General features: G+C 36.4%; 1 protein-coding gene across 1 annotated transcript; it reads right to left on the bottom strand.

Moving 5' to 3' along the window:
* Window positions 1–8,628: 8,628 nt before the first annotated feature.
* On the bottom strand, window positions 8,629–10,493 carry LOC113347767 (UPF0481 protein At3g47200-like). Its single transcript, XM_026591440.1, has 2 exons — window positions 9,669–10,493; window positions 8,629–9,587 (listed from the first exon to the last, which is right to left on the bottom strand). The coding sequence occupies exons 1-2, from the start codon at window positions 10,356–10,358 to the stop codon at window positions 8,808–8,810; spliced, it is 1,470 nt and encodes a 489-aa protein (XP_026447225.1). The 5' UTR covers window positions 10,359–10,493; the 3' UTR covers window positions 8,629–8,807.
* Window positions 10,494–11,135: the final 642 nt, after the last annotated feature.

Raw genomic sequence — 11,135 nt, 5'->3', positions numbered from 1 at the left:
TATTGCTATGGATTTTGTTCCTTCACTTGTAGATTCTTCTCTCTTTATTCAGAAATTTGTTTCTCAGTTAACAATAATTTTAGTAGATGTGGATGATATCATCATCACTGGGAACAATTCTTCTCATTGTGCATCTGTTATTAGTCACTAGTGTACTCAATTTCCTGTTAAAGACATAGGAAGTCTCCATTACTTCTTGGGATTAGAAGTTAAGATAAACAAAGATGGACCCTTTCTTTATCAGACTTAGTATGCTCTAGATTTACTCAGTAAGACAAACTTAACTGGGATCAAGCCTTGCTCCACTCGATGTCATGTATCCTTCAAACTAAGTGCAAATGATGGTGAACTTCTATCTAATCCTACATAATATATATCCATTGTTGGATCATTGCATTAATATATCTTACTTTGAGAAGGCCTGTGATATGCTTTGCAGTTAACCAAGTGTGTCAGTTTATGCATTCTCCTACCACATCTCATTTAGTTGCATCTAAAAGAATTCTCACATATATCAAGGGTTACTCTGTACCATAGTCTTGTTTTCACTAAGGGGTTAACTGCAATAAAAGGATGTTCTGATGCAAATTGGGCAGGAAATCCAGATGATAAAAGATCAACTAGTGGGTATTGTGTTTTCTTTGGTTCAAATCCTGTCAAATGTGCCAAGAAACAAGCTACAGTTGCAAGATCTAGCACTGAGGCAAAATAGGGCATTAGCTTCCACAACTGCTGAAGTAGTGTGGATCTGCCAACTTCTCAAAGATCTTCATGTCTTTATCCCCACATCTCCTACTATTGCTTGTGATGATAAAAGATCCATTGCTCTAGCTTCTAATCTAGTGTTTCGCAGCAGAATGAAACACTTAGCTCTGGATTTCTATTTTGTAAGAGAACTGGTCCAGTATCAGTTGCTCTAGATTAGGCAACTGATACTTTTACCAAGGATCTCTTTGCTCCTAGATTTGAGTTTCTCAAGGGCAAACTGAAAATTTTAAAACCTCTTTTGTTTGATGGAGGATAATAGCACATAGAGTGTAATATTCTTTCTGCTTCTCATTAACACTCTGTATACACTCTAACTGTCCTTGTCAGTTACAGCTATACACAATTGTATTTTCTATTCCCCTTGTCTAGGATTAATGCACGTGCTCGTCATCCAAGCACTCTCTATAAATCACTGAATCTGTCTTAGTGTATCAAATAGCCAATATTGTTATTCTGTCTAAGTTTTGTATTCATTGTTAATGAAAGACTTTTTGTCCTGCCAAGTGTAACTAAAAATGTCTTAAAAGGGTCTGGAATTAGTTAGACTGATGGGTAAGTTTTGTTCCTATCATGAGCGAGGCGTTCTCAAAACTTGCACTACGATTCCGGATGCTAATACCTTAACACGGGATAATTTTTTCTTTTTCATTTTTTTAATAAGAAAGGAATAAAATCATTGAGGATTAAATCATATGAGCAGATATATCTGCTTAAACAATGTTTTATTCTAACCCCATTTTCCCACACTAGTTATATTGATGTCATATTTAACAATGGCATATCCGCATCATGATTCGCATCTATATGTACCTCATTACAAGACCAACTATCAAAATCAATTACAAGTCTTGAAATATCTTCTATCATATTAGAAGTAGTCCATTTAACAGCAGTTACACATCCATTTACTGCTTCAATCACATTCTGGCAGCCACCTTCCAACTGAAATATCTTAATCCCTTTATTGGTCGCCCAATGCATAGCTTCCAGAAGAGCTAGTGCCTCCGCTTGTTCATCATCCACATCCTTTATTGGCTTTGATCTAGCTCCATTACCTATACTTGCTGAATATCTCAATTCTCAAAATTAGTCGGACTACTGCATGTTTAGTAATTTCATGAAATGAGGCATCGAAATTGATTTTCATAAACTGATTAGGCGGTTTTTCCCGGCACCTAATAGTATTACTACTCAATACCCGTCTATTCATAGACAGTCTAGATACAATATTTAACCAATCAGTTGGATGATTTGTGAAAAATGTAACAGCGGTTTGAGCATTATCTGCACAGTAACAAAAAAGAAGAAAAAAAAAGAAACAACTGTATCATAAATGTGAGATTAATTAGCTAGATAGCATCTAGTCAATTTACCTAGAATGTTATTGGCATTAAGTATCTTTGTAGTTCTTGGATGTATTGTAGAAGTGAGAAAGAGAACTGACAGATTGCATAGATAGGAATATTAGTTAAGTACACCAGTAACAATCCCTATTACATTTTTGTGCATATTTATTAAATTGCTAGCACATCAATCAGTAGTTAGAGATGATCCCTTAACATTTACATGTCAACAGTTAGTAGGTCCAAACCAATGCAATTTGTCTATATAAATAAGTGTTAAACAAGCCAAAACTCATCATCCTACACTTTTTTTTTTAGAATCCTATTATTGGGACTTAGAAAGTCTTGATCTTTTGACCATTTTGGGGCTTAAATGTTTTGGGGAGGTAAAAAATGGTTAGAAGGACTCAGGATATATCAAAAGTCAAAGACACCCTTACCTAAATTTCATTGTTCATCAAAGAAAATAAAAATCCTAAATCTATAATCCTCTTCTTCTCCTTCTCCTCTCATTTACAAATCATGATGATCATTAAAAAACAAACTAAATCTAATATTTTCTTCCCATCCTTCTCTTCTCATTCATAAATTGTGATAAAAGATGATGATCATAGTTTCATCACGATGAGAACGATGATCATAAAGAAAACCCAAAACTATTATCATAAATTCATAGATATAAAGATGGTGATCATCATAAAAAGAACAAAATAAGAAAACCCACAATTTTTTTTTGCTTTTAAATGGTTAAAAAATATGATTCCCTGAATTTCGGGTAAAAAAAATAATTTCTGAAGGTGTTATCGGCTGAGAATCTAAGAACTCCCAGCCGAAAATACATTTTACGGCTTGGTTATCCCAACCGAAATTAGTTTTCTGATTTTTTGGGGTTTCCAGAATCAATTACAGCTGGGAAAACCCAGCCTTAACTGGTTCTAAAAACAAAAAAATCATAAAAATGATTTCGGCTAGGAATTCTTTATTTCCCCGCCATAAATAAAGAATACGGCTTGGAACACCATCATTTCCCAACCGTTTTCCGTTTCTACGGTTGGGTCGACAAATTATCCTAGTCGTAACCGCACTTTCGGCTAGGTTATGAAAACAAAAAAAATATCGAAAAATCTTTCGGTTAGGAAAATCAAGCCGAAATATGGACTTTCGGTTGGGTCGACAAACAATCCCAACTGTAATCTTGATTCACGGTTGGGAATCTAAAAACTCCCAGCCGTAAACATCTTCAGAAACTATTTTCTTTTTACCCAAAATTCATTGAATTAGATTTTTTTAGCCATTTAAAACAAAAATAAATGGTGGGTTTTCTTATGATGATCATAATTTTGATCATGATATTTGAATGAGAAAGAGTAGGAGATGAAAATAGTTTTGGGTTTTCTTTATGATCATCATCCTCATCATGATGAAATTATGCTCATCGTCTTCATCAAAAGTCTTGCTTAAATCACTCATTTCTAAAAAAAATCCCCAAATTGTTTTTCCTCTTCTTCTCTTCTCTCTGATTTTTGTTTGTTTTGATTTCATCTAACTTAAAGAGATGAATTAGTCTTAATTTGATAATCATGATTAATAATGTTAATCAAGTTTATTATCTAAAATCATATGGGATCATATTAGTCTTTATATAAATATATGATGAGAGATGTCCCAATTGATATGTGGTGACCCTAAAAAGCCCTCAAAAAAACTTGACTTTCTAAGCCCTAACAATAGAGTTCTTTTTTTATCTAACCTAAACGAAATAACAATGGGTTCTTCGCAAGTCGCAACTATTTCGGTCTGTTTTGTGTCTGATCATCGTAACATTTTCCTCGACCAACATTGCGGTAGGGCGTTCTCATTTTGGGCAAGCAGTTCAAGATTCAAACATTACTACCACTACTACTATCGATACAATAAGTTGCCCTACTGCTGATACAAACAGTACTACTGATACTATTCCTACAACAGGTACAAGCTGTCCTACAATTCCTATCATCGATACAAACAGTAGTACCACACTACCACTACAGGTACAAACTGTCCTATAATTCCCACAACCGATACAAACGGTACTAGTAATCCTAACACAACTCCAACTTCCGATACCAACAGTACTACTACTACTCCTGAAACAACTCCAACTACCAATACAAACAGTACCACTATTATTCCACCTACTGATACAAACAGTACCACTACTATTCCAACTCCTAACGAAATTGTTGGAGGAGCTAAAATAGTCCCACATAGCTAATTTCCTAACCTAGATCTTAATATATAAGTTGTGGAGCCACTCCACTCATTGCCATTTGATTTTGAGTTGGAAGCCCACACATTTTAATACTTTTCCATGTCTTTCGAAGAAAAAGACTTCATCCATCAATTGCTTAACACTGGCACAAGAATATTCTACCGATTGTGTAGCGCTCCCAAATGTTGATTCCATTTCATGTAGCCTACCTGCAATGCCTTGTCTTTCACTTTCATATATTAGGAAGCTTCCTTGTATGCCACCTCAAGATTCATCAAGCGGTTCTTGTATATCACTTACAAATGTCCCAAACGTTTGCTCACCAAATAATATGCCAACTCGTTAAGCACGTATACCACCACTACTGCTCTTATATATATATATAGTACAATCACTGCGAGTTACTTATTATCTATAATTTCAAAATAAAGCAGGAGTTGATGAGATGATATCACTGCTAAGTTTGTATCAGAGGATATGATTTCGTTTTATCTTGTTATGATCGAAGCGTTCTAATAATGGTTTTCAATAGACTTAATATTATCCTCTTACCTTACTTACTTTTGGGAGATTATCTCGATTTATTTTGGTTGTAAACACAAGAGATATTATTATGATTTTAATATATATTGTATCTTGGGAGAACACTTCTCCTCAAAAAAGTTATCATCAATCCAAGATGGTATCAGTCCCCTACGATCCTATTTTCTCTAAACCATTATCAGTGGCGGAACCAAAAAATGAATGTTGGGGTGGCTTGAAAACAAAGTGGCTTGACTTGGGCTGGCTTAAGCCTATTATTTAGGCTTGATTTTTCGTAACCAAACACAATTATATTATAAAAATTTAACCAATTTTTGGACTTTGGGCTGGCTTAAGTCACTACATGGATCCGCCACTGACCATTATAATCAATGGCAACGGAACTACTGCAGCTCACAGACATTGCTGAGGCATATAGTTCTACGCATCTACAGCAACCCGATGATGTTTTCTACATGGATATTGGTGATACCTCGCATCTCACTGCTGATTCAGGTACTTTACATAACGTTTCCAATTCTAGTATTGTACGGTCTATCTTAGTTGGCAACGGCAATAGCATTCCAGATACTGCTAGTGGTACCAAGCTCATAAATCTCCCTTCTTGCACCCTTGAACTAAAAAATACTCTTGTTGTTCCCGATATTATCAAAAACTTAGTTTCCGTTCGTAAGTTCACCACCGATAATCGTGTGTCCGTTGAGTTTGATCCGTCTGGTTCTTCTGTGAAAGATCCGAGTTCGAGGAGGATTATCATTCGGTGCAATAGTTTCGGGGAGCTCTACCCTATGACCAACTCTTCCATGCCACCACAAATATCGTCTCAGCCTTCCCACATCTCTCTTGTTGTCTGTTCGCCAGATATTTGGCATAGCCGCCTTGGTCACCCCGGCAAGGTTGTTTTAAATGTTCTTCATACCAATAATTCTATCCATTATAATAAGAATCAACATTCTAAACTTTGTCATTCATGTCAAGTTAGTAAACATGTTCGATTACCTTTTTATGAATCAAATTCCAATACTTTTGCTCCATTTGATATCATTCGCAGTGATTTATGGACCTCTCCACTACATGTTGATACCGGTTTTCGTTATTATCTTATCTTGCTGGATGATTTCACTATTTATCTTTGGGTTTATCCTGTAAAATTTAAATCCCAAGTCTATGACAAATTTTTGGAATTTCGATCTCTTGTTCAAACACAATTTGAGCGTAAAATTAAAAGTTTTCAACGCGACATGGGACGTGAATTTGACAACTCTTCTTTTCACAATTTTGCTCGTACTAATGGTCTAGTTTTTCGCTTCTCTTGCCCCCAAACTTCCTCTCAAAATGGAAAGGCCGAACGTATGATATGTCGTGTCAATGATATCTCCCGCACCCTTATGTCTCACGCTTCGATTCCACCAAATTTTGGGTTTATTCTCTACTTATGGCTGTTTATCTTCATAATATTCTTCCCACAAAAATCCTAAATTTTTCTTCTCCTGTGTCTATTCTCTATCAATGCCAACCAACATATGACCATCTTCGTACTTTTGGTTGTCTTAATCCCTTTATTGGTCGCCCAACGCACAGCTTCAAGAAGAGCTAGTGCACAGCTTCCAGAAAAGCTAGTGTCTTGTTCAGCATCCACATCCTTTATTCACTTTCATCTAGCTCCATTACCTATACCTGCAGAATATCTCCATTCTCAAAATTAGTCCCACTACTGCATGATTAGTAATTTCATGAAATGAGGCATCGAAATTGATTTTCATAAACTGATTAGAGGTGGTTTTTCCCGGCACCTAATAGTATTACTACTCACTACCTGTCTATTCATAGACAACCTAGATATACTATTTAACCAATCAGTTTGATGATTTGCGAAAAATCTAACAGCAGCTTAAGCATTTATCTGCATAGATAGCTAGTCAATTTACCTTGAATATTATTGGCATTAAGTATCTTTATAGTTCTTGGATGTATTGTAGGAATGAGAAATAGAACTGACAGATTGCATAGATATGAATATTAGTTAAGTACACCAGTAACAATCCCTATTACATTTTTGTGCGTATTTATTAAATTGCTAGCACATCAATCAGTAGTTAGAGATGATCCCTTAACATTTATGTACATGTCAACAGCTAGTAGGTCCAATAATTAAATCCTAAACCAGTAATAATTAATGCAATTGCCTATATAAATAAGTGTTAAACAAGCCAAAACACATCATCCCACACTTTTTTCTATCTAACCTAAACGAAATAACCATGGGTTCTCCGCAACTATTTCCATCTGTCTTGTGTATGATCATCATAACATTTTCCTCGACCAACATTGCGGTAGCGCGTTCTCATTTTGGGAAAGCAGTTCAAGATTCAAACAATACTGCAACTACTACTATCGATACAAGTTGCCCTACTACTGAAACAAACAGTACTACTGATACTATTCCTACTACAGGTACAAGCTGTCCTATCACCGATACAAACAGTACTACTACAGGTGCAAACTGTCCTATAATTCCCACAACCGATACAAACAGTACTAGTGCTCCTAATACAACTCCAACTTCCGATACCAACAGTACTACTACTACTCCTAATACAACTCCAACTTCCGATACCAACAGTACCACTACGAGTACTACTACTCCTGAAACAATTCCACCTACCGATACAAACAGTACCACTACTATTCCAACTCCTACCGAAACTTTCCCATGTCTGTCGAAGAAAAAGATTTCTTCCATTAATTGCTTAACAATGGCACAAGGATATTCTACCGACTGTGTAGCGCTCCCAAATGTTGATTCCGTTTCATGTAGCCTACCTGCAATGCCTTGTCTTTCACTTTCAGACATTAGGAAACTTCCTTGTATGCCACCTCAAGATTCATCAAGCGGGTCTTGTATATCACTTATGAATGTCCCAAACGTCTGTTCACCAAATAATATGCCAACACGTTAAGCACGTATACTACTACTGCTACAGCAGCAACTTCTACTGCTGCTCCTATATATATACAAGAAGGTATGAATAAAAAGATGGCATGAAATATAAAAAGAAGGTATGAATAATACTTGGAGGTAACTGCGAGTTACTTATTATCTATAATTTCAAAATAAAGCAAGGAGTTGATGAGATCATATCACTGCTCAGTTTTTTATCAGAGGATATGATTTCGTTTTTATCTAGTTGTAGTCGAAAGCATTCTAATAATGGCTTTGTGATCAGTTGGTTACAGTTATAGCTTAATATGAATTCTGTAATTGTAATTGCTTTTAATTATCTTTCAATAATAGAAAACCCTTCTTTCAACTTAATCTTACCATATCTCAGTTTGATATCACTTTCAATTTTTGTGAATCTGAGTCGAAGTGTAAAATCGTGATTAGAGCGACGTGTATATATAGTGTATGAATGAATCAAAAAAATTGGTCAAAGTAGAGGCACGCCCGGTCGCCCGAGAGTAAACTCATGACTTGTGTTGTTCAGAGATACACCTCGTAGCATTTTTTTTTCCTCATCTGAATCGTGAATCAGACGACTGTACGTACATATTAACCAGGGCTACGCCATTACTTACGTACATAAACTTACTAAATCTTGGCAACCCCATGTAGATGCCACTATATAACTATAGACTGGAAAGAAAGAAAGCACATATGTGTAGTTATGCTTAGGCATGAAATTCACAAGTTGATGTAAGTTCTCCGGACCAAGTATCTTCTTTCATCGGAATTTTAAAAAACAAGAATTCAATTCAAATCATTCAATACATCTCTAGGAAATCACAAATCACCAATTAAAACTGGTAACTCTAAATGTCACATCCATCAAGAAACTCACCATAACTGGGTAAATCACACACAAAAGTATGGTTTAAGAAATTAAAAAAGAATATGGTCACTAACCAAGTCTGGATGGAGGAGGAGGTGGTGCTTTTGTAGGATCACGAGGGTGATAATAAGGATATATGGTGTATATCGTCTGACCAAAGGTGAGTGCCATTAGGACAATAGCCGCGACAAGAGAAATAATGGTCCATGGGCTCCTAAAGTAGGTTTGGATGAGGTTAGCACGCCATTTATTCCGCCTCCTCTCACAATAGTCATTTACCTCCTGGTGCAGCTTTCCTAGCGTACTATCAGGATCAGGTGCCACATACATGGACAGCTCGTCAAACAGCTTTGCAGCTGCCTTGTCACTCCCAAGCGCATTCTGTATTATCCCTTTAGAGTGCAGGAGAGTAACATCTTTGGCCGAATCGATGATGTTGGCCATGAAAAAGATGCAAGCAGTAACATCATTTCCTTCTCCATCATGGAACCTTTCGTAGGCCATTAGGTTCAAAAAAGTGGATTCAGTTGTGTCATCCACCACAATCATCGGTAGTCGGAGAACTCCACCAGAAAAGGAGATGTCTTTGAGACTCAAGGTCTTACTAGTCTTGAGATGTATGCCAGCCTCGTAAAGCTCCCTTGCTGAACGGATGATATCAAAACTATATTCACTGTGACCATTTTTACCGTGAGGTCCGTGACCATGTAGTTTATGAGGTTTATTGTGTGGCTCTTGAAGAAGGTTCTTCCTGTATACGTCTAGTGCATGTCGACATCTGCCAACGATATGGGTAGGTCTGTTTGGGGTAAAGAACCTAATTATGATATCGTTTAGGTACTCCTCGTCCTGTTATCAACGAGTAATTAAAATAAATAGAAGTTACGAATGAAAATAGAAGTGATATATTGTAATGATGCTACTACATACCTTCGGTTTGTCACCATTAGTATTATTTCCGGCTCCGCTAGTTTCAACATCGAGTAAAGTGTCTAGAAGAAGCATTGGGAGTTGGTTCTGGAGGAGAAGCATATCTCTCCTTATGTAAGGCATTAAGTTTAGTTTACAATGGTAACTAAAGATTGGGTCATTAGAAGCATAATCATCAATAATTCTCGTGGAAGTTCGTAAAATTTCGAGCATGAAGCAGCCATCCAGCATCATGAGGTCCAAGAATTTGTCAGTGTAGTTGCCATGTTGATCTCGATAATCATTATTTGTTGCTTCATCAAGCCAATCATAAGATTCAATGAGGTGCTTACCAACTCGATGAAGGGCGTCCATGTAAGACTCAACAGGTTTGTTAGATCTCTTGACAAAACGGAGTAGTGCTCTGTGCTTGTGTTCCTCCATTGGAATCAAGTGATCCTCTCCATGGTGGAAAGGACCAAAAGACACAGCTTGAGCCTTAAAAGCTTTCTTGTTAAGATCTTTGACGCATGCCGGTATTTCGTAAATGCATTTTTTCATCCAGTGATCTGGTTTCGTCCATTCTTCCATCTTATCTAGGTTTTCTTTCACGTCAATTATCCATTTACTATTGCGGCTACTGCTTTCATGATGATGCTCATGAGCTGCGTGGCTATTAATTTTCCCATACAGTGATACTGTGGAAGACATGTTCCAATGATGAGAATAGTGATATCGAGGTTGACGATAAAGACCGGACAGTAATTCAATAATCTAACAATGAGTGAGGAAAAGGAGACAAAAGACTGGGTACTATATATGTCGAACCGGATTCCATCTTGCTCGTAGACGAGCTTCTTTAACATGTTCAAATGCCAACTGAGGGAGTCTTAATTCTTGAAATCATTCCAAGTGCTTTTTCTTCCTTGGTTCTTTCTTTTTTAAAACATGAAAACGGAACTATGAAGCAATAGTATTCCTTCCAAAGAGGCTTTAGAAAAAGAAAAAGCAACATTAAGGTACAATAAAATAAAGAGCTTTTGCGTTTCTATAGATGCCTAAAGCAAGTACACCACGGTTATCACGAAATCAAGGTATTTCTTTCTTTTCTTTTTTTTGTTACTCTTCACGAAATCAAGTTAATATCTGGTAAATGCAACTTCAATGTGGTCAGTCAACAAACTTTTACATTTACTGAATTTCGTTTAGTGTTTTCTCTTCCAATGCAAACATCATTTTTATATAAGTTCTTTAATTCCTGCCATCATGTAATCGAGAGAATTTTGAAGATAGCTTCCCAAGTTGTGCATACACGTTTGGCCTGTAACATATATAATCGAGAAGTATGTTTTCTAAGATATCTGTGGGAAGATTCTCCATGCTGCTGTTCGTTAACCTACTATAAAATTCTGTAAACTCTTTTCCAGTGAAAAACCCTAAATATTGACTTTTTTTTATCCGTCTGGTGCATCTTTCACCATAGTCATG

Source organism: Papaver somniferum, chromosome 2, assembly GCF_003573695.1.
Source record: "Papaver somniferum cultivar HN1 chromosome 2, ASM357369v1, whole genome shotgun sequence".
Lineage (NCBI taxonomy): Eukaryota > Viridiplantae > Streptophyta > Magnoliopsida > Ranunculales > Papaveraceae > Papaver > Papaver somniferum.
Note: the sequence above shows the minus strand (reverse complement) of the source record. Positions and strands in the feature narration are given on the sequence as shown.

Bases quoted from the DNA above. Each gene is read 5' to 3' on its own strand.
- LOC113347767 (XM_026591440.1), bottom strand. From the start codon at position 10,358: ATGTCTTCCACAGTATCACTGTATGGGAAAATTAATAGCCACGCAGCT. The intron at 9,588-9,668 runs GTATGTAGTAGC...CGTTGATAACAG, and splicing joins CTAATGGTGACAAACCGAAG to GACGAGGAGTACCTAAACGA.